General features: G+C 48.3%; 1 protein-coding gene across 5 annotated transcripts in view; it reads left to right on the top strand.

Annotated features, from left to right (window-relative positions):
* Positions 1-20619, top strand: part of LOC137092479 (cohesin subunit SA-1) — a 68826-nt gene extending 48207 nt beyond the window's left edge. For all 5 annotated transcript variants that reach the window (XM_067456726.1, XM_067456725.1, XM_067456728.1 and 2 more), the window contains 10 exons: positions 3559-3721; positions 3984-4120; positions 8364-8465; positions 8661-8791; positions 8890-9006; positions 10892-11028; positions 12164-12233; positions 12452-12529; positions 20219-20312; positions 20384-20619. In XM_067456726.1, coding sequence (XP_067312827.1) covers positions 3559-3721; positions 3984-4120; positions 8364-8465; positions 8661-8791; positions 8890-9006; positions 10892-11028; positions 12164-12233; positions 12452-12529; positions 20219-20312; positions 20384-20431 — 1077 coding nt within the window. In that variant the 3' untranslated portion in view covers positions 20432-20619. The remainder of the gene's footprint in view (positions 1-3558; positions 3722-3983; positions 4121-8363; positions 8466-8660; positions 8792-8889; positions 9007-10891; positions 11029-12163; positions 12234-12451; positions 12530-20218; positions 20313-20383) is intronic.
* Positions 20620-21610: the final 991 nt, after the last annotated feature.

Genomic DNA, 21610 nt, shown 5'->3' with positions numbered 1-21610 from the left:
CACGTTATTTAACTCAACAAAAAGCTTCCTATATGAGATTAATCAGATTTATATAAAGTTAACAAAATATTACAAATTATATATCTTCACAAAATGATGCGAATGAACAAGTGAACTTGAATTGAGTTGCTGATGATCATATTCAGAATGGGAGACGCGCTCTAGGAACAACGCTCTGAACACGGCACCTAAACCCAATGACTTTACAACCATTTATAAAAATAGTGTTCTCATTTCTGTTATATAATATGACCGTCCCAATCATCGTTATTATGCATTGCTCTGCATGCACTAAAGCAGAAGCACTGAATGAAAACCGGTAGCCATCACTGACTGAAGCCATTTGCTAGTGGGTTTTATTTCGCTGAAAGAAACGCATCCTTTATGATTGATCACATTTATAACGTTACAAAATAAATGTAATATTACAAATTACTTCAGCACAATCTGATGCGAATGCACAAGTGAACTTGAACAAGTTACATGCGCGAGTCAGAATGCGTGACTCATGTTGTGCATGCGCTCTTCCTGGATCAACGCAATAAAACACACGGCAAATAAACCCAAATACTTAACAATCACAATGTTTTATTACAATAGTGTTCTCATTAATGTTGTGTAATATGACAGTCCTAATCATAGTCATTATTAGTGCTGTTGGAGCTGCACGCTGAAGCTGATCACCGCCACGCTTTCACTACCGCTCACCTCTAACGTTAATTATTAACCAAATGCATCCTTATGAGATAAATCAGCTAAAGATAGGCCTGCACAAAATAAACACAATATTACAACTTACATTTGCACAAAACAAAAGGCTGCGAATGCACATGCAAGCTTGCAGTCATGATGAAGGTGTGACTCCAGCTGTAAAATGGTCCCAAATAGAACTCGGGCACGCTCGCTTCATTTTTCCTCCCGTTTCCTCACGCACGCGCATGACCCTGCTTAATCGATGATCGATAAGTCTTATCGATCAAATGTCTTCGACAATTAATCGATCCAGTGTTAATTTTGACAGCAAATTCAGATTTAGTCTTAGTCTTAGTCTTTTGAATAACACACCATTTAGTTTTAGTCCCATTTTAATCATCTGAAATCTTTTAGTCTTAGTCTAGTTTTAGTCGACTAAATATCATAAGAGTTTTAGTCTTAGTCTCACGGGTCGGTTTGTATAACGTTTTAGGTTCACGGTTTCAGTACGGTTCGGTATTTACTATGTTCACAGAATAAAGGACTATTAAAAATAAAGAAAATAAGAACAAATAACTTAAATACAAGCAGTAGCACAAATAAATTATTGAGCAAAGATACTGATAAAATGAACAATGCATTTCCTGTTTTTCAGGTAGGTCTAACGTTAGTTTTAGGTAGAGAAATAAAATAAATAATCCAATGTAAAATAATTACATATTTAACTGTTTAAATGAAAGATTAATCCTTATTAAACTTACACAAGCTATTCAATCAAGAGCAGTGAGTCCTCATATTTTCTTTGACATTAAAGGTTGCTGCCCCTTTAAGACAGGGGTATGCGTCGTCTTTCTCGACTGTATAAAGTTCACTTAAGGCATATTCAAACTATCTATGTCTGCTTGGATACTTAACAAGATGGACATGTTGACATACTTTTTGTATGAGTTTGTCCGTTCAAGGGCAAGACTTGAAAGATAACTGAATATTTGCGCGCTGTGGGACGCGTGCGCGCTCTCGGATGACAGATCTTCACACAGCGCGTGCGCGCTCTCATTCGCGTCTTCTGGCGGGTGAGGACGGCGAAATGACTGGACAAACGGCAGCACTCATGCATTGAACACAGTTTACAAAGAGAAACTGTTTTGCCAGTTTTTCTTTGATTATCGCTGTTGTAGTGTAGCCTATCACTGAGGAGCCAGCACGTGTATCCATCGACAGAAACATACATAAAGCATTATTTTCAAGTTACAACCCATATCAAAGATGCGTCATCATCAGATGTGAGATGAACCGCGGTGCAAGTGCGTTTTACACGGCACCCCCGCTCACGTCAGACGGCACCCCTGTTGGTCTAATCAATACAGGTCAGACGTGGTTTTCTTTAGCTTCTATTTTATTCCAAGTTTAGAGATAGCGGAAACACGGTGGTTTATCTGATAAAATAAACTGCTGTGCGTGCTTTGGCATGTATTTCTGGATGAGTCATCTGTAAATGTCGCTTCATGTTGGTGGTGTTTTTCCCAGCGATTTTGCTCCACACGGTTTACAGGCGTATGATTGTCCTTGTTGTCAAATGTGAAATGTGACCAGATGTCAATTCTTCGTTTCGGCCTCTGACATTTCTGTTCTGTCTTTTCTGTGTAACTGCTGCTGCGTTTGTTTAGCTGTTGCGCGTGCATTTGCCGCGGCTTTTTTAAATGGCTCTGCTGCTTCTGCATAGATCAACCTACCCTCAAAGATTCGCTCTGATTGGATTTCTACCCAACACGGCCCACAAAAAGAGTACTTATTGGATCTCTTCTCCATTCGTCCCTCCCATATATTTTCGTCTCATTTTTATTCGTTGACTAAAGTGTCAGTTATATTTCGTCACGTTCTTCGTCAACATATCTGACTTTTTATTTAGTTTTTATTTAGTTTTCGTCCGTGAAAAAGGTTAGTTGACGAATATTTTTCGTCATAGTCTTCGTCAACGAAATTAACACTGAATCGATCATCGATTAATCGTTGACATCCCTAATTGGAACACACACACACACAGCCGATCGCACATCACGCAGAGATCGCGTACTTCACAAAACCCTGCATTCAGTAGCGCAGAAATCTATCAACACTGTTCTGTGATCTATCAGTAAAACAGCTTAGAAACTGAAAAGTTCTAGCATATATTTCTTGATAACTAAACTCACTGCTTCACTATTAGTAGAGAGACGCTGCCAGGTAGAGTTAATCCACACACAATCACTCACTAATGCATTCACATACATGTGATCTTTATTGTGCTACTTTATCTGTAGCTTATTCAGAACGAGCAGAAATCTGTGAGAAATATAACGACCATAAGACAAAAGAACTGATAAAGAAGCTGCCATGTAGGATTAATAACCTTATGAGCAGCGCTGTGTCATATGCCATAGCTGTCCTGGGCACAAGAAGACCCGAGTTCGCGTCTCAGCTCGAGGCTCAGGCTTATTTGTTCATTAATGACGTCATCAGCGACTAGTCGACATCAACTTGACTTTCATCACATAAATGTCGACTTTAAAAAAATGGAAGTCGTTCCATTGTGTGTGTGTGTGTGTGTGTCAGAGCTGCCTGTCTGTGGCTCAGAGTCCCGTCAGGAACCAGGTACGGGATGTGTGTGTGTGTGTGTGTGTGTGTGTGTGTGTGTGCATCAGAGTTGCCTGTCTGTGGCTCAGAGTCCCGTCAGGAACCAGGTAAGGGATGTGTGTGTGTGTGTGTGTGTGTGTGCATCAGAGTTGCCTGTCTGTGGCTCAGAGTCCCGTCAGGAACTAGGTATGGTGTGTGTGTGTGTAGTGTTATAATGCTCACATGTTGTGTGTGTGTGTGTGTGTCCTGCAGGCGTTTGTGTGTCTGTGTGACGTGCTGCTGGTGTTTGGGAGTGTGTGTGAAGGGGACGGTCTTCCTCTGCAGCGCTTCAGTCCTGATGAGTCTCTGAGAGCAGAGATGGCTTCCTTCATCATCGATTACGTGTTCAGCGAGGCCGAGGAGGAGCAGCACAGCGGTGTGTGTGTGAGACACAGATCAACACATCAATTAAAGACATTTAAACAATAATGACCTCAGTATCAAAACACTTCTCTAATGAAAGACCAACAGAATGCATCTTTAGGAAATGTTCTCTTATATAGTCTGTCAGACACACTCGTACACACATACTCATACACACACGCACACACACACACACACAGACAGACCCAGAAACACTCAGACACACACAGACACTCAGTGTATAATGACATGGGTATGACGTGTGTGTGCTGCAGGTGAGGATGAGGATGAAGAGATGAAGATGGCCGCTCTGCTGCAGAGGAGGAGTCAGCTGGCTGGATACTGTAAACTCATCATATACGGCGTCCTGGAGCTCAGAGCCGCCACAGACATACTCAAATACTACAATAAGGTGTGTGTGTGTTAGGGCTGAACGATATATCGTTATCGTATCTATATCTAGATATGAACTTTCAAGATATTACTATCGAAAAAAACAACGATACAGATTTCCCCTCTCCGCGCTCGCCCTGCATACAACTCTGGCAGTCACAACAAACATCAGTGTTACGAGTGCCCTGAAATACACCACTAAAGCAGCACACACACACACTACAGGGACGTGAGAGGGGGGCGGCGTTTCCATGGTGACACGTCATTGCTGGTCACGTGAAACACCGCTGCAGCAGCGATGAAGGAATGATGATCTGCTTTTATGTCGTTTTTTAGTTTTTATTCAGAATATTCACTAATGTGTTCGCTATGGCATGAAATATCTGATATTCCGATTGTCAGATACATGCGAGTGGAAGTATATTGTAGTTTAAACCCCTTTATAACGATGGCGTTAGTTGAGCTGTATGCGCGATGGCCGCCGCGGGTTAGTTTGTGCCACAGGCGCCATTCAGAGAACCGGATCTGTTGGATTTACCACCTCTATGTTTACAACACGTGGATTCATCCACTTCTCATCCACTACTGAAAAGTAAGCGGCTGGTGAACTGGCAATAGAATAGAGTAAACACTGAAGTTACACAATGTGTGTCTGAAATTAATAAAACGTGTCGCATTATAATGGAAATGATTATTATTACCTCTTTACAAACTCTAAATGTATTGTTTTTTTTAGTACTTATGTGAATTTATATGTTTGAAACCTAAAATAAACATAATCAATCAATCAATCAACTTTATTTATATAGCGCTTTTACAATCACGATTGTGTCAGAGCAGCTTCAGTGTTAAACAGGACAATACTGCAGCAGAATTAGATTTGGCTGTACAGTCGTTCTGGAGTAAACAGTGATGTTATCAGCTTATTTTAATTTATCATAGAGAGACAATGTTGGCAGATCAGTATTATAGTTTATATAATTAATTAAAACCTAATTCATAAATTTTATCTGTATAACTAGTTGAATAACTTTGATCATAATGTTATTGCCCCCATTGAGCAAGCCAAGCCAAAGGCGACCAAAGGAACCGAAACTCCATCAGGGCGTGATGGAGAAAAATAAACCTTAGAGAAACCAGACTCAGTTCTCCTCTGGCCTATTAACACACAGTGGAGGATTATTATTCTGGACACCGCACAGGTCAGAGGTCAGATTAGATTGGAATATTCAAAATTTCAGGGTATCACGGAAGAGACAGATTTATTTAGGATGGGGCGTCAATTACACAAGAGTATGAATACATGAAAGATCGGAATTATTGCGCCGAAGACGGGTTTTGAGCATTACGTGCCGGTGAGGCAAATTCGGAGGAGACACCATTTGACACGGCTCAGCAGACACTCCAGGATGAGCTGGTCATGTCCAGGCAGGTCCACCATCCGATCCGGACAGGGCCCAGATCGGGGAGAAACCTCGGGATAAACAGAGAGACTAACATTAGCGTAGGTGCCACTCTCTTTATGATGTAACGAGTACATCAGGTGTTATGGGAAGTGTTCCCGGTTCGGGCTGACCTAGTTAATGCAGCCTAACAATCAGTCAGTTGATCTGAATAATTAGAGTTAAAAATGTTCTATGTGTATGCCATAGTAAAGAGATGTGTTTTTAGTCTAGATTTAAACTGACAGAGTGTGTCTGCTTCCCAAACAATGCTAGGAAGACTGTTCCAGAGTTTAGGAGCTAAACAGGAAAAGGATCGACCGCCTGCAGTTGATTTAGATATTCTAGGTATGATCAACTGGCCTGAGTTTAGAGACCGCAATAGACGTGATGGAGTATAATGTGTTAAGAGCTCGCTTAAGTACTGGAGCTAAACCATTTAGTGCTTTGTAAGTAATAAGCAAGATTTTAAAATGTATGCGATGTTTAATAGGGAGCCAGTGCAGTGTTGACAGAACTGGACTAATATGATCATACTTCCTGGTTCTAGTAAGAACTCTAGCTGCTGCGTTTTGGACCAGCTGGAGTTTGTTTATTAAGCGAGCAGGGCAACCACCCAGTAGAGCATTACAATAATCTAGCCTTGAGCTCATGAACGCATGTACTAACTGTTCAGCATTTGGCATTGAAAGCATGTGCCGTAATTTAGATATATTTTTAAGATGGTAGAATGTGGTTTTACAGATGCTAGAAACGTGGCTTTCAAATGAAAGATTGGTATCAAATAGCACACCCAGGTTCCTCACTGACGACGAGGGCTTGACAGAGCAGTCATCAAGTGTTAGACAGTATTCTCAGTTACTACTTGTGGAGCTTTTCTGTCCACTAATTAAAAATTCAGTTTTATCTGAACTAAGTTGCAGAAAATTACTATTCATCCAATTTTTTATATCAGCTATGCATTCCGTTAATCTTGTGAATTGGTAGTTTTCGTCAGGGCGTGAGGAAATATAGAGCTGAGTATCGTCAGCATAACAGTGAAAACTAACGCCATGCTTCCTAATGATATCTCCCAGTGGAGCAGATACAGGGTGAAGAGCAACGGTCCTAACACTGAGCCTTGCGGTACTCCATACTGAACTTGTGATCGGTGTGACATCTCTTCATTTACTGCTACAAACTGATAACGGTCAGATAAGTAAGTGAGACAGCTAGCAGACGGTTGGTTTAGCCAGTTTGTCTGCTTCCTGACCTGGGCCCCAGTGAGTCAAGGTTTAGCTCTAAGACTATGTGCCAAATTACTAGAGAGAAGAGCAGCACCAGCCCAGGAGGGATGAATGCCGTCTATCTTCAACAGGTCAGGTCTGCCCCAAAAACTTTTCCAATTGTCTATGAACCCTATGTTATTTTGCAGACACCACTTAGACAACCAGCCATTGAGTGATGAAAATCTGCTAACTATTTCATCACTCCTTTTAGCAGGGAGGGGACCAGAGCAAAAGACTGCCTTTGTACTTGCGAGTTTACACACCTCTTTAATGTTAATTTTGGTGATCTCCGACTGGCGAAGTCGAACATCATTAGTGCCAACGTGAATAATAATCTTAGAGAATTTGCGATTAGCTTTAGCCAGCACTTTTAAATTTGCTTTGATGTCAGGCGCTCTGGCTCCCGGTAAACATGTGACTATGGTGGCTGGTGTCTCTATTTTCACGTTCCGTGTAATAGAATCGCCAATAACTAGGGCACTTTCAACAGGATCCTCAGTGGGTGCATCACTGAGTGGGGAGAACCTGTTTGATGTTCTAATCGGAACGGAAGAGTGGTTTTTTGATCAGCGACTATGCTTTCTCATCGTCACCCAGCCCTGCTGCGTGGGCTCAGCCGGAACCAAACAATGAGTGTTCACTAAGCTAGTCGCATCCAAAGCAGTATCTAAAGCTGTTACATTCTCACTACTTTCACATAAAGCCTGGATGCGTGTCTCTAAATCTGAAATCTTCACCGTCAGCCTGATTTATTCCTTACATTTATCACATGTGAAGCCCTGTTCGCCAACGGAGATTGATATGCTAAACGTAGCATGCAGTGCAAGTGACAATGACAGGAGAAGAAGACATGGCTTACCGTATTTGTTGATGAATCCAAAACTTACCACAGTTGTCTGATGGAGTCTTTTTAATAATCCAACTCACCACAGTTGTCTAAAGAACTCAGAAAACAGGAGACCCGGATGCTGGGATGGAAAGCTACCATTTTAGAGACCATTTTATGTGGTTGAAAACACTGAAAGTTGTGATATATGACAGCTCTGAGCGCGCCGATCGTGATGCACTTGATCATACGCAGGGCCAGCCTCTGATTACACCGGTGTGATCGCACGTGCCAAAGGCTGAAAACTATACATTTTCTGACACACATTTTGAAATGTAGGCTTAAATATTTTTATTTTTCGGAGAAATGCTTGGTTTTCACCGAACACGAAGTCATATCGTATTGTATCAATATCGAGATATCTGGCATGAATATCGAGATATGAAATTTTGTCCATATCGTTCAGCCCTAGTGTGTGTGTGTGTGTGTGTGTGTGTGTGTTGACTGTACAGAAGACAATGGTGCCATGATTCTGTTCCGTGTGTGAAAGCGGCTGCGCTTCCATCAGCTGCTCTGTTGGTTTGGTCTGCTGGTGTTCTTCAGTGCGTCTGCTTGTGGTGGTGGTGTTGTTGTTGTTGGTGTTGTTGTTGTTGTTGTTGGTGTTGTTGTTGTTTGTAAGGGACTTCGGATAATATCACTTAACTAAATGTGATGTTTTTTTCTTAGTTCTACAAGGATTTCGGTGACATCATCAAAGAGACTCTCAGCAAAACCAAGATAATCAGCTCCGTGGAAAGTGCCAGAACTGTGTGCTTGTGTCTGCAACAGGTGTGTGTGTGTGTGTGTGTGTGTGTGTGTGTGTGTGTGTGTGTGTGTGAGTGAGAGAGAAGTTTCCGTCTGCATGATCTCTATTTACTATGGTGTGTGTGTGTGTGTGTGTGTGTGTGTGTGTGTGTGTGTGTGTGTGTCTGTGCGTGCCTGTGTGTGTGTGTGTGTGTTGTGTGTGTGTGTGTGTGTGTGCAGCTCTTCTCTGGGCTCGAGCAGGACTGTCGTGATGAAGAGCTGATGGAGATCCGATCGCTGGCGAAGAAACTGGCGGTGAACTTCAGCATTAACCTGCGTGTGGTGCGCGAGCCGCTGCTGGCCTTACATCAGTGCGTGCTACACTCACATCACTTCCTGTCTCACTCATCACTTCCTGTCTGTCTCTCATCACTTCCTCTGCCTGTCTCTCTCTCATTGGTTTGTTTAGGGACGGTATGCGTTTTGCTTGTCAAGGGCTTGATAAAGGCGACCTGAAGAATCTGAGCTTCCTGGAGATTCTCAGTGAGTTCAGTTTTAAGCTCCTGCAGCCGGAACGCAAGCAGCTGTGAGTATCGCTGACATCACTGATCATGTGACCGCATGCTGACATCACTGATCATGTGACCGCACGCTAGGGTTGGGCATCGTTTTGATTTGAACGATTCTGATTCCGATTCTTACTTTCGATTCCGGTTCTTTTCGATTCTCGATTCCGATTCTTTGAGGGGTGGAGTCAAAACATGTCACGTCGATATTCAATGCTATTTTCAATACCACGGGGGGAAAACGCTGCATATACTGTCAATTAGATATTTTTTTATATAATATATATTTTTTTTGTCTGTCTTTTGAAAGTCTAGGCAATCAAAAATTTCTTCTGAAGAGATCACTTTATATGATAAAGCTTTTAAGCTTTTTCTCTTATATAAACATTGATCAATTACTATTAAAATTATCTCACAAATATTTGCTAACTCAATGTATTTTTACAACGGTGTAATTGTGTTGCAATAGTTTACACATAGCACAAGTAAGCTTGATTTCGAATGGTTAATTGAATTTAAAAAGACGACTAAACAGTAATTACATAAGAACAAATAAACAGATTACAAAAAATAGCACAAATAAATAAAATAGAATAAAATATATAAATGAAATAGACTGATTTATTTTTTCAGGTAGGTCTAACATTCAGGTAAGAAACTGAATTAAAAAACGCAAAGTGGCTAATTAAATTTAAAATAACATTGGATAATGTTTTTTGTAGTTTGACTTTGAATAACAAATGACTGCTGTCCCTTTAAGAGCTGCGGCACTCATGGATCCTGAACACTGTTCCTGTTACTCATTCTTCATTTCTTCCTGAATTGTTCACGACTGTGTTTACATTAATACTCTTCTAAATGTGCACTGAGAATTTGGTTGATTGTATTTGACTAATAATAAGCTGGAAAAAGAAGCGAATATTTGCACTTGTATGTCAGGGGCGGCTTTATTACGGTATGTGTGTGTGCGCTTCAGATGTGAGCTTGAAATCTGAGGGATTCGTAGAATTATGTGCAATCCCGCGCAAAATTCAGACCGATCACACACACTAACACTAACACGCTGTCACAAGGAAAAGTCCAGCAGAACGCGCGTCCGTCGTGTTCAGAGGTTAACCGGGCTGAGTGAGAATATGCGGCTGCGCGTCAACTCGCTGTCGGTCAGAGAAAGAGAGAAGAGGAGCTGGGATCGATAGGCTACTGTAGAAACTGAGCAGGCTATCGTATCTTTTCAGATATTTCAGTATCTATATTTTTGACAACACTAGTTGCACTGTTTCGACCCAGGCTTTTTAAAAGTGAAATAAATCCACACTTCAGAGCGCCGTTTACCGGACTTCCATGGCTAAAAGAACAAGCGGGCGCGCACCGGAAATCAGGTGGCCATGGAAACCAAAACTTGCGCGTTTGGAACCGAAGATCGGAACCGAAAACAAATTTCGGTATGGAATCGTTATTTTTTAAACGGTTCCAAGTTGGAACCGGTTCTCGATGCCCAACCCTACCGCACGCTGACATCACTGATCATGTGACCGCACGCTGACATCACCGATCATGTGACCGCACGCTGACATCACCGATCATGTGACCGCACGCTGACATCACCGATCATGTGACCGCACGCTGACATCACTGATCATGTGACCGCACGCTGACATCACCGATCATGTGACCGCACGCTGACATCACCGATCATGTGACCGCACGCTGACATCACCGATCACGTGACCGCACGCATCCGCCTTATGAAGAATAAAGCTGCAAACACTCATTCATTCCTTTAGTCCATCATTCCTCTGTGTACTGACCCCAGAGCAGCTTCCTGCTGTTAAAGCTGTGTGTGTGTGTGTGTGTGTGTGTGTGTGTGTGTGTGTGTGTGTGTGTGTGTGTGTGTGTGTGTCTCAGGGTGGCAGATCTGCGGCGTGTGTGTTCCTCCGCTCTGCACAGTGGCTTCGTGAGGATGTATGAACGATCTCTGACTTCAGGCTCCAAAGAAACACCAGCAGCTCAAACACCCAGAAGAAAACGCAGACGCACAGACAGTCAGTGCACACACACACACACACACACACACTTACTCACACTGACAAACACACACACACACACACACACACACACACGCTCACTCACACTGACAAACACACACACACACACACACTCTCACACTGACAAACACACACACTCACTCACTCACACTGACAAACACACACACACACACACACACACACACTCACTCACACTGACAAACACACACACACACACACACTCACTCACACTGACAAACACACTCACTCACTCACACTGACAAACACACACACTGACAAACAAACACACACACACTCACTCACTCACACTGACAAACACACACTCACTCACACTGACAAACACACACTCACTCACACTGACAAACACACACTCACACTGACAAACACACACTCACTCACACTGACAAACACACACTCACTCACACTGACAAACACACTCACTCACTCACTCACTCATTGACTCACTCACTGACAAACACTCACTCACTCACACTGACAAACACACACTCACTCACACTGACAAACACACACTCACTCACACTGACAAACACACTCACTCACTCACACTGACAAACACACACTCACTCACACTGACAAACACACACTCACTCACACTGACAAACACACACTCACTCACACTGACAAACACACACTCACTCACACTGACAAACACACACTCACTCACACTGACAAACACACACTCACTCACACTGACAAACACACTCACTCACTCACTCACTCATTGACTCACTCACTGACAAACACTCACTCACTCACACTGACAAACACACACTCACTCACACTGACAAACACACTCACTCACTCACTCACTCATTGACTCACTCACTGACAAACACACACTCACTCACACTGACAAACACACACTCACTCACACTGACAAACACACTCACTCACTCACTCACTCATTGACTCACTCACTGACAAACACTCACTCACTCACTCACTCACTCACTCACTGACAAACACTCACTCACTCACTCACTCACTCACTCACTCACTGACAAACAAACACTCACTCACTCACTCACTCATTGACTCACTCACTCACACACACACACGTGTAGTTAGTGTATATTCAGTATTGAGGTGTTTTTTTTTTTTTCGTGTGCAGGTTTGGAATCTGCAGCTGTGGTTTCACACACTCGTCATGACGACATGGACGACAACGAGTTCACAGACGAGTATGTCACTTTACACACACACTTTAAACACACATTACACAAACACGTTACACAAACACGTTACACACACACACTTACACGTTTGAACTGTGGCTGTTCTAACATGTGCTCACGGAGATTGGCATCAGATGTGTATGAGAGATCTGAATCTCTGCTCGTGTGTTTGTGTGTGTGTTTGCGCACGCGCGTGTGTGTGTGTGTGTGTGTGCATGTGTCAGGGTCCTGAGGAAGAGCATCGGTCGCAGCAGACAGAGGTCCAGCCCGCTCACACACAGCGTCCAATCACATCTCAGCACGTGAGTTCAGTTCCTTCATGAGACTTCAGCACACACAAAGCCAGAGTGACCAGCAGGGCGAGACACACACACACACACACACACACACACACACGAGACCGGTGTGACGCTCATTATCAATCACGCCACCGTTTGTGTGTGTGTGTGCGCCCTGCGGGTTACAGCCATATGCAGTTACATCAGTGCTCAGTGCTGACACGAGACACTAACACAGTGTTTGGAAGTAACTCGAGTTATATCATCAGATTACTTTTTCAAGTAACTAGTAAAGTAACGCATTATTTTAAAAATGTACAATAAAATATCTAAGTTACTTTTTCACATTTATTTATCTGACTGCTCTCTTCCCATGTTGATAAAAGTCCACAGTAAGTGCAAAGGCGTTGTGTGTGAACAGGTTAGTGTAGGTAATGTGATCGTTTATACATCACTCGCTCAGGAAAGTTTCAGTTCTCCTCAGAATGAACACAATCATCAAATGCTGAATCACAACACTATCAGTGCTCGTACGGGCAGAACGCCATCAGGGCTCGTACCGGGAGAACGCCATCAGGGCTCGTACGGGCGGAACACCATCAGGGCTCGTACGGGCGGAACGCCATCAGGGCTCGTACGGGCGGAACGCCATCAGGGCTCGTACGGGCGGAACGCCATCAGGGCTCGTACGGGCGGAACACCATCAGGGCTCGTACGGGCGGAACGCCATCAGGGCTCGTACGGGCGGAACGCCATCAGGGCTCGTACGGGCGGAACGCCATCAGGGCTCGTACGGGCGGAACGCCATCAGGGCTCGTACGGGCGGAACGCCATCAGGGCTCGTACGGGCGGAACGCCATCAGGGCTCGTACGGGCGGAACGCCATCAGGGCTCGTACGGGCGGAACGCCATCAGGGCTCGTACGGGCGGAACGCCATCAGGGCTCGTACGGCCGGAACGCCATCAGGGCTCGTACGGCCGGAACGCCATCAGGGCTCGTACGGCCGGAACGCCATCAGGGCTCGTTCGGGCCGAACGCCATCAGGGCTCGTACGGGCGGAACGCCATCAGGGCTCGTACGGGCCGAACGCCATCAGGGCTCGTACGGGCCGAACGCCATCAGGGCTCGTACGGGCGGAACGCCATCAGGGCTCGAACACTATCAGGGCTCGTACGGGCCGAACGCCATCAGGGCTCGTACGGGCGGAACACCATCAGGGCTCGTACGGGCGGAACGCCATCAGGGCTCGTACGGGCGGAACGCCATCAGGGCTCGTACGGGCGGAACGCCATCAGGGCTCGTACGGGCGGAACGCCATCAGGGCTCGTACGGGCGGAACGCCATCAGGGCTCGTACGGGCGGAACGCCATCAGGGCTCGTACGGGCGGAACGCCATCAGGGCTCGTACGGGCGGAACGCCATCAGGGCTCGTACGGGCGGAACGCCATCAGGGCTCGTACGGCCGGAACGCCATCAGGGCTCGTACGGGCGGAACACTATCAGGGCTCGTACGGGCGGAACGCCATCAGGGCTCGTACGGGCAGAACGCCATCAGGGCTCGTACGGGCGGAACGCCATCAGGGCTCGTACGGCCGGAACGCCATCAGGGCTCGTACGGGCGGAACGCCATCAGGGCTCGTACGGGCGGAACGCCATCAGGGCTCGTACGGGCGGAACGCCATCAGGGCTCGTACGGGCGGAACGCCATCAGGGCTCGTACGGGCGGAACGCCATCAGGGCTCGTACGGGCGGAACGCCATCAGGGCTCGTACGGGCGGAACGCCATCAGGGCTCGTACGGGCGGAACGCCATCAGGGCTCGTACGGGCGGAACGCCATCAGGGCTCGTACGGGCGGAACGCCATCAGGGCTCGTACGGCCGGAACGCCATCAGGGCTCGTACGGGCGGAACGCCATCAGTGCTCGTACGGGCAGAACGCCATCAGGGCTCGTTCGGGCCGAACGCCATCAGGGCTCGTACGGGCGGAACGCCATCAGTGCTCGTACGGGCAGAACGCCATCAGGGCTCGTTCGGGCCGAACGCCATCAGGGCTCGTACGGGCGGAACGCCATCAGGGCTCGTACGGGCCGAACGCCATCAGGGCTCGTACGGGCCGAACGCCATCAGGGCTCGTACGGGCGGAACGCCATCAGGGCTCGAACACTATCAGGGCTCGTACGGGCCGAACGCCATCAGGGCTCGTACGGGCGGAACACCATCAGGGCTCGTACGGGCGGAACGCCATCAGGGCTCGTACGGGCGGAACGCCATCAGGGCTCGTACGCGCGGAACGCTATCAGGGCTCGTACGGGCGGAACGCTATCAGGGCTCGTACGGGCGGAACGCCATCAGGGCTCGTACGGGCGGAACGCCATCAGGGCTCGTACGGGCGGAACACTATCAGGGCTCGTACGGGCGGAACACTATCAGGGCTCGTACGGGCGGAACACTATCAGGGCTCGTACGGGCGGAACACTATCAGGGCTCGTACGGGCGGAACACTATCAGGGCTCGTACGGGCGGAACACTATCAGGGCTCGTACGGGCGGAACACTATCAGGGCTCGTACGGGCGGAACACTATCAGCGCTCGACACTATCAGGGCTCGTACGGGCGGAACACTATCAGGGCTCGTACGGGCGGAACACCATCAGGGCTCGTAGGGGCCGAACACTATCAGGGCTCGTACGGGCGGAACGCCATCAGGGCTCGTACGGGCGGAACGCTATCAGGGCTCGTACGGGCGGAACACTATCAGGGCTCGTACGGGCGGAACACTATCAGGGCTCGTACGGGCGGAACACTATCAGGGCTCGTACGGGCGGAACACTATCAGGGCTCGTACGGGCGGAACACTATCAGCGCTCGACACTATCAGGGCTCGTACGGGCGGAACACTATCAGGGCTCGTACGGGCGGAACACCATCAGGGCTCGTACGGGCGGAACACTATCAGGGCTCGTAGGGGCCGAACACTATCAGGGCTCGTACGGGCGGAACACCATCAGGGCTCGTACGGGCGGAACACTATCAGGGCTCGTACGGGCGGAACACTATCAGGGCTCGTACGGGCGGAACACTATCAGGGCTCGTACGGGCGGAACACTATCAGCGCTCGACACTATCAGGGCTCGTACGGGCGGAACACTATCAGGGCTCGTACGGGCGGAACACTATCAGCGCTCGACACTATCAGGGCTCGTACGGGCGGAACGCCATCAGGGCTCGTACGGGCGGAACGCCATCAGGGCTCGTACGGGCGGAACACCATCAGGGCTCCTACGGCAGAACACCATCAGGGCTCGTACGGGCCGAACGCCATCAGGGCTCGTACGGGCCGAACGCCATCAGGGCTCGTACGGGCCGAACGCCATCAGGGCTCGTACGGGCCGAACGCCATCAGGGCTCGTACGGGCCGAACGCCATCAGGGCTCGTACGGGCGGAACGCCATCAGGGCTCGTACGCGCGGAACGCCATCAGGGCTCGTACGCGCGGAACGCCATCAGGGCTCGTACGGGCGGAACGCCATCAGGGCTCGTACGGGCGGAACGCCATCAGGGCTCGTACGGGTGGAACGCCATCAGGGCTCGTACGGGCGGAACGCCATCAGGGCTCGTACGGGCGGAACGCCATCAGGGCTCGTACGGGCGGAACGCCATCAGGGCTCGTACGGGCCGAACGCCATCAGGGCTCGTACGGGCCGAACGCCATCAGGGCTCGTACGGGCCGAACGCCATCAGGGCTCGTACGGGCGGAACGCCATCAGGGCTCGTACGGGCGGAACGCCATCAGGGCTCGTACGGGCCGAACGCCATCAGGGCTCGTACGGGCCGAACTCTATCAGGGCTCGTACGGGCCGAACGCCATCAGGGCTCGTACGGGCCGAACGCCATCAGGGCTCGTACGCGCGGAACACTATCAGCGCTCGAACACTATCAGGGCTCGTACGGGCGGAACGCCATCAGGGCTCGTACGGGCGGAACGCCATCAGGGCTCGTACGGGCGGAACGCCATCAGGGCTCGTACGGGCGGAACGCCATCAGGGCTCGTACGGGCGGAACGCCATCAGGGCTCGTACGGGCGGAACGCCATCAGGGCTCGTACGGGCGGAACGCCATCAGGGCTCGTACGGGCGGAACGCCATCAGGGCTCGTACGGGCGGAACGCCATCTGGGCTCGTACGGGCCGAACGCCATCAGGGCTCGTACGGGCCGAACGCCATCAGGGCTCGTACGGGCCGAACGCCATCAGGGCTCGTACGGGCGGAACGCCATCAGGGCTCGTACGGGCCGAACGCCATCAGGGCTCGTACGGGCCGAACGCCATCAGGGCTCGTACGGGCGGAACGCCATCAGGGCTCGTACGGGCGGAACGTCATCAGGGCTCGTAGGGGCCGAACACTATCAGGGCCCGTACGGCGGAACACTATCAGGGCTCGTAGGGGCCGAACACTATCAGGGCCCGTACGGCGGAACACTATCAGGGCTCGTACGGGCCGAACACTATCAGGGCTCGTACGGGCGGAACACTATCAGGGCTCGTAGGGGCCGAACACTATCAGGGCCCGTACGGCGGAACACTATCAGGGCTCGTACGGCGGAACACTATCAGGGCTCGTACGGGCGGAACACTATCAGGGCGGATAGTACGGGCCGAACACTATCAGGGCTCGTACGGGCGGAACACTATCAGGGCTCGTACGGGCGGAACACTATCAGGGCTCGTACGGGCGGAACACTATCAGGGCTCGTACGGGCGGAACACTATCAGGGCTCGTACGGGCGGAACGCCATCAGGGCTCGTACGGGCGGAACGCCATCTGGGCTCGTACGGGCGGAACGCCATCAGGGCTCGTACGGGCCGAACGCCATCAGGGCTCGTACGGGCCGAACGCCATCAGGGCTCGTACGGGCGGAACGCCATCAGGGCTCGTACGGGCCGAACGCCATCAGGGCTCGTACGGGCGGAACGCCATCAGGGCTCGTACGGGCGGAACGTCATCAGGGCTCGTACGGGCCGAACACTATCAGGGCCCGTACGGCGGAACACTATCAGGGCTCGTACGGGCGGAACACTATCAGGGCTCGTACGGGCGGAACACTATCAGGGCTCGTACGGGCGGAACACTATCAGGGCTCGTACGGCGGAACACTATCAGGGCTCGTAGGGGCCGAACACTATCAGGGCCCGTACGGCGGAACACTATCAGGGCTCGTACGGGCCGAACACTATCAGGGCTCGTACGGGCGGAACACTATCAGGGCTCGTACGGCGGAACACTATCAGGGCTCGTAGGGGCCGAACACTATCAGGGCCCGTACGGCGGAACACTATCAGGGCTCGTACGGGCCGAACACTATCAGGGCTCGTACGGGCGGAACACTATCAGGGCTCGTAGGGGCCGAACACTATCAGGGCCCGTACGGCGGAACACTATCAGGGCTCGTACGGCGGAACACTATCAGGGCTCGTACGGGCGGAACACTATCAGGGCGGATAGTACGGGCCGAACACTATCAGGGCTCGTACGGGCGGAACACTATCAGGGCTCGTACGGGCGGAACACTATCAGGGCTCGTACGGGCGGAACACTATCAGGGCTCGTACGGGCGGAACGCCATCAGGGCTCGTACGGGCGGAACACTATCAGGGCTCGTACGGGCGGAACACTATCAGGGCTCGTACGGGCGGAACACTATCAGCGCTCGACACTATCAGGGCTCGTACGGGCGGAACACTATCAGGGCTCGTACGGGCGGAACACTATCAGGGCTCGTACGGGCGGAACACTATCAGGGCTCGTACGGGCGGAACACTATCAGGGCTCGTACGGCGGAACACTATCAGGGCTCGTACGGGCGGAACACTATCAGGGCTCGTACGGGCGGAACACTATCAGGGCTCGTAGGGGCCGAACACTATCAGGGCCCGTACGGCGGAACACTATCAGGGCTCGTACGGGCGGAACGCCATCAGGGCTCGTACGGGCGGAACACTATCAGGGCTCGTACGGGCGGAACACTATCAGGGCCCGTACGGCGGAACACTATCAGGGCTCGTACGGGCGGAACACTATCAGGGCGGATAGTACGGGCGGAACACTATCAGGGCTCGTACGACCAATGCAATATTATGCTTTAAAATGCTAATGCTATAATTTACGAATACATCAGCGTATCGTTACAAAACTCTGTATGTGTCTTCCTCTCTATGTCCTGGAGATACTCAAAAAGTTTTCGGGCAGCGCCACCTTGTGATCAAAGTTGTGATAAAATGTACAGAAATGCGAATAACTTTTGATTAAATTACCCCATTGTAATAAAACTTGATGGATGGAATAAGAACATGGATACCAATTTTGCCATATTTTGCAAATCTATCTGTCCTCCATCTTGTTATTTGTTAAAAACCTACTTTTTCAAACTCATCCTAGACCGTTTGTCCGATTTTCACCAAAATTGAACCGTATCGTCTTCAGACCATGCCGACACATTGTTATGGATTTCATGTTGATAGACAAAAAAGTTTTCATATACCACTGCAACAGTTGAGCCATGATGCAAAAATGACTCTTGAGGCTGTATCTCTGCAATGCTTTGACATATTGAAGCCAAACTTTGCATGTCATTGCCATCTCAGTCTGACTACGCCACATTAGTTCCGTAACAGTGCCACCTATTGGTCGAAAGTGATAAACCATTAAATCATTATTATTGACTGTATTTAAAATTGTACTGCTATTTTGCCTAAAATCAACTCATTGTTGCAGTTGGTTTGGGGCTTCCAGTCATGCTGGCATGTCTCCTCGTCTTCTTCTTTGCATTTTTAAAATTTTCAATAAATGAATTGACAGTTAAGATATCTGTCGAGTGATTTTGTTTAGGGTAATGTTTTTACAAGGGCCCCAAAGGCAGGTTAGGTAGTTAGCACAGTCTACTTGGACAGAGATGCATTTAAAAGAAATAAAACTTGTGATTTGGTTCAATATCTGATCCTTCTGCTATTACGAAACACTATTTTGTCTGTTTATAGCATTATCTCTTTTAATGTGATGATATCACTAAATAATCATTTTGACTGTACTGGTATGTAATATACAGCGGTGGTAGGTGCTGGAAAATCTTTCAGATGAATGTGACCTTGGAAAAGGTGAACGAACCCTGTACTGCGCAAACCTCCAATAATGAAATATTAAATAAAACAAGTGTTTTTTATGCATTTAATCTCCCTTTATTGACCAGCGATTTGCTGCTAACTTTGGATTATTCAGTTAAACCAAAAGCAAAAGTACTTTAGATGTTTAGTTTTTATTGGTGAAGTGAGATTATTAGACTTGTTTCTCCTGCGTCCTGTTATTGTCCATTATCCAGAACGGCAGCGCAGCTGAAAGTGTGTGTGAGCGGCGCCCTCTACTGTACATGCCTGGATTAGCCGTGGCCTAAGGTTTATTATTGTAATTGGTGTGAGGAGGTCTTTACATGTGCACAGAAATAGAAACGAAAATGTTTTTGTGATACAAATCAAAGGTGAGAAAAAGTAACGCATTACTTTTCTTAAAACTAAGTAACTCAATTAGATATATTTTAAGGGAGTAACGCAATTTTGTAATGCATTACTTTTTAAAGTAACTTTCCCTAACACATAATGCTCTCTGTGTGTGTGTGTGTGTGTCTGTGTCTGTGTGTGTGTCTGTGTGTGTGTGTGTGTTCAGACTCTCCCTGGCTCATGATGAGCAGTCGGAGGATGAAGAGGAGGCAGAAATCGAGGATTACGATGATGAAGACTCTGAGCTGGGCTTCGCTCTGGTGAGTTGAGCACACACACGCTGATGATGTCACTTCCTGTTCCTCATCCTCCTCTTCCTCTTTTCCCTCAGCCGTCCACTCACACCTCTGCCAGCTTCCTGGAGGATCTGTTTGAGTGACAGCGTGCCGGGAGGCTGTGTGTGTGTGTGTGTGTGTGTGTGTGTGTGTGTGTGTGTGTGTGTGTGTGTGTTCAGCCGTGCGGTTCGCTCCTGTTCCTTCTTTTAGACTTCATGATGTCGGATGAAGAGTTCAAACACAGTTTGGTTTATTATCTCTGTTCAGATAATAAAGTCACGTTTATTTCTCATTCCCGTCTGCATTTTTTTAGATTTACACACTTCACAGATAATCAAACACACCCTCTCAATACAGAACACACATTATACAAATGCAGTCTTCTACATCTGTTACGACCCTGCGCTCTACTTGCTCGCCTGCTGGTGGCGGAGTTCTTCCAGGAGAGTGTGGAAGATCGCACACACTGCACAATATACACCAATCAGGCGTAACATTATGACCAGGTGAAGTGAGTAACACTGATGATCTCTTCATCACGGCTCCTGTTAGTGGGTGGGATATATTAGGCAGCAAGTGAACATTTAGTCCTCAGAGTTGATGTGTGTGAAGCAGGAGAAATGGGCAAGCGTAAGGATTTGAGCGAGTTTGGCCAGATTGTGACGGCTAGACGACTGGGTCAGAGCATCTCCAAAACTGCAGCTCTTGTGGGCTGTTCCCGGTCTGCAGTGGTCAGTATCTATCAAAAGTGCTCCAAGGAAGGACCAGTGGAGAACCGGCCACAGGGTCATGGGCGGCCAAGGCTCATTGATGACCGTGGGGAGCGAAGGCTGGCCGTGGGGTCCGATCAAACAGACGAGCTACTGGAGCTCAAAGTTAATGGCAGGTGAATGCAGTTTTGGTCAAGTTTGGGACAAGGGCAAAATCGGTTTTGTTTGGACAGTTTCAAATACTTCTGATTATAATTATGGACTGTGCACATCATCTTAGACATCTCCTGTACTCATAAATGATCAGAAAATACAAATATTGTGCATGAATTGTACTTTGTCACGAATGCATAACTTTATTCATGTTTCGCTGTCAGACACAACAGGTAAGGTTGAGCAGATCAGATCTGAAAGATCAAACTAATAGAGGAGCTGGTTTCCCTCCAAATCATGACTGATTTATGAAATATGCCATTTAATAATTTATATTTTTGATTTAAAGGGCAAGTCGAGAATAACAGGGTGGACAACAAGCTGAAAACCTCAATTATAACTGCTCTCGAATCAATAGAA

Source organism: Pseudorasbora parva, chromosome 11 (assembly GCF_024679245.1).
Source record: "Pseudorasbora parva isolate DD20220531a chromosome 11, ASM2467924v1, whole genome shotgun sequence".
In the NCBI taxonomy this organism is placed as follows: domain Eukaryota; kingdom Metazoa; phylum Chordata; class Actinopteri; order Cypriniformes; family Gobionidae; genus Pseudorasbora; species Pseudorasbora parva.
The sequence above is the reverse complement of the archived record's forward strand: the minus strand, read 5'-3'. Positions and strand labels throughout refer to the sequence as shown.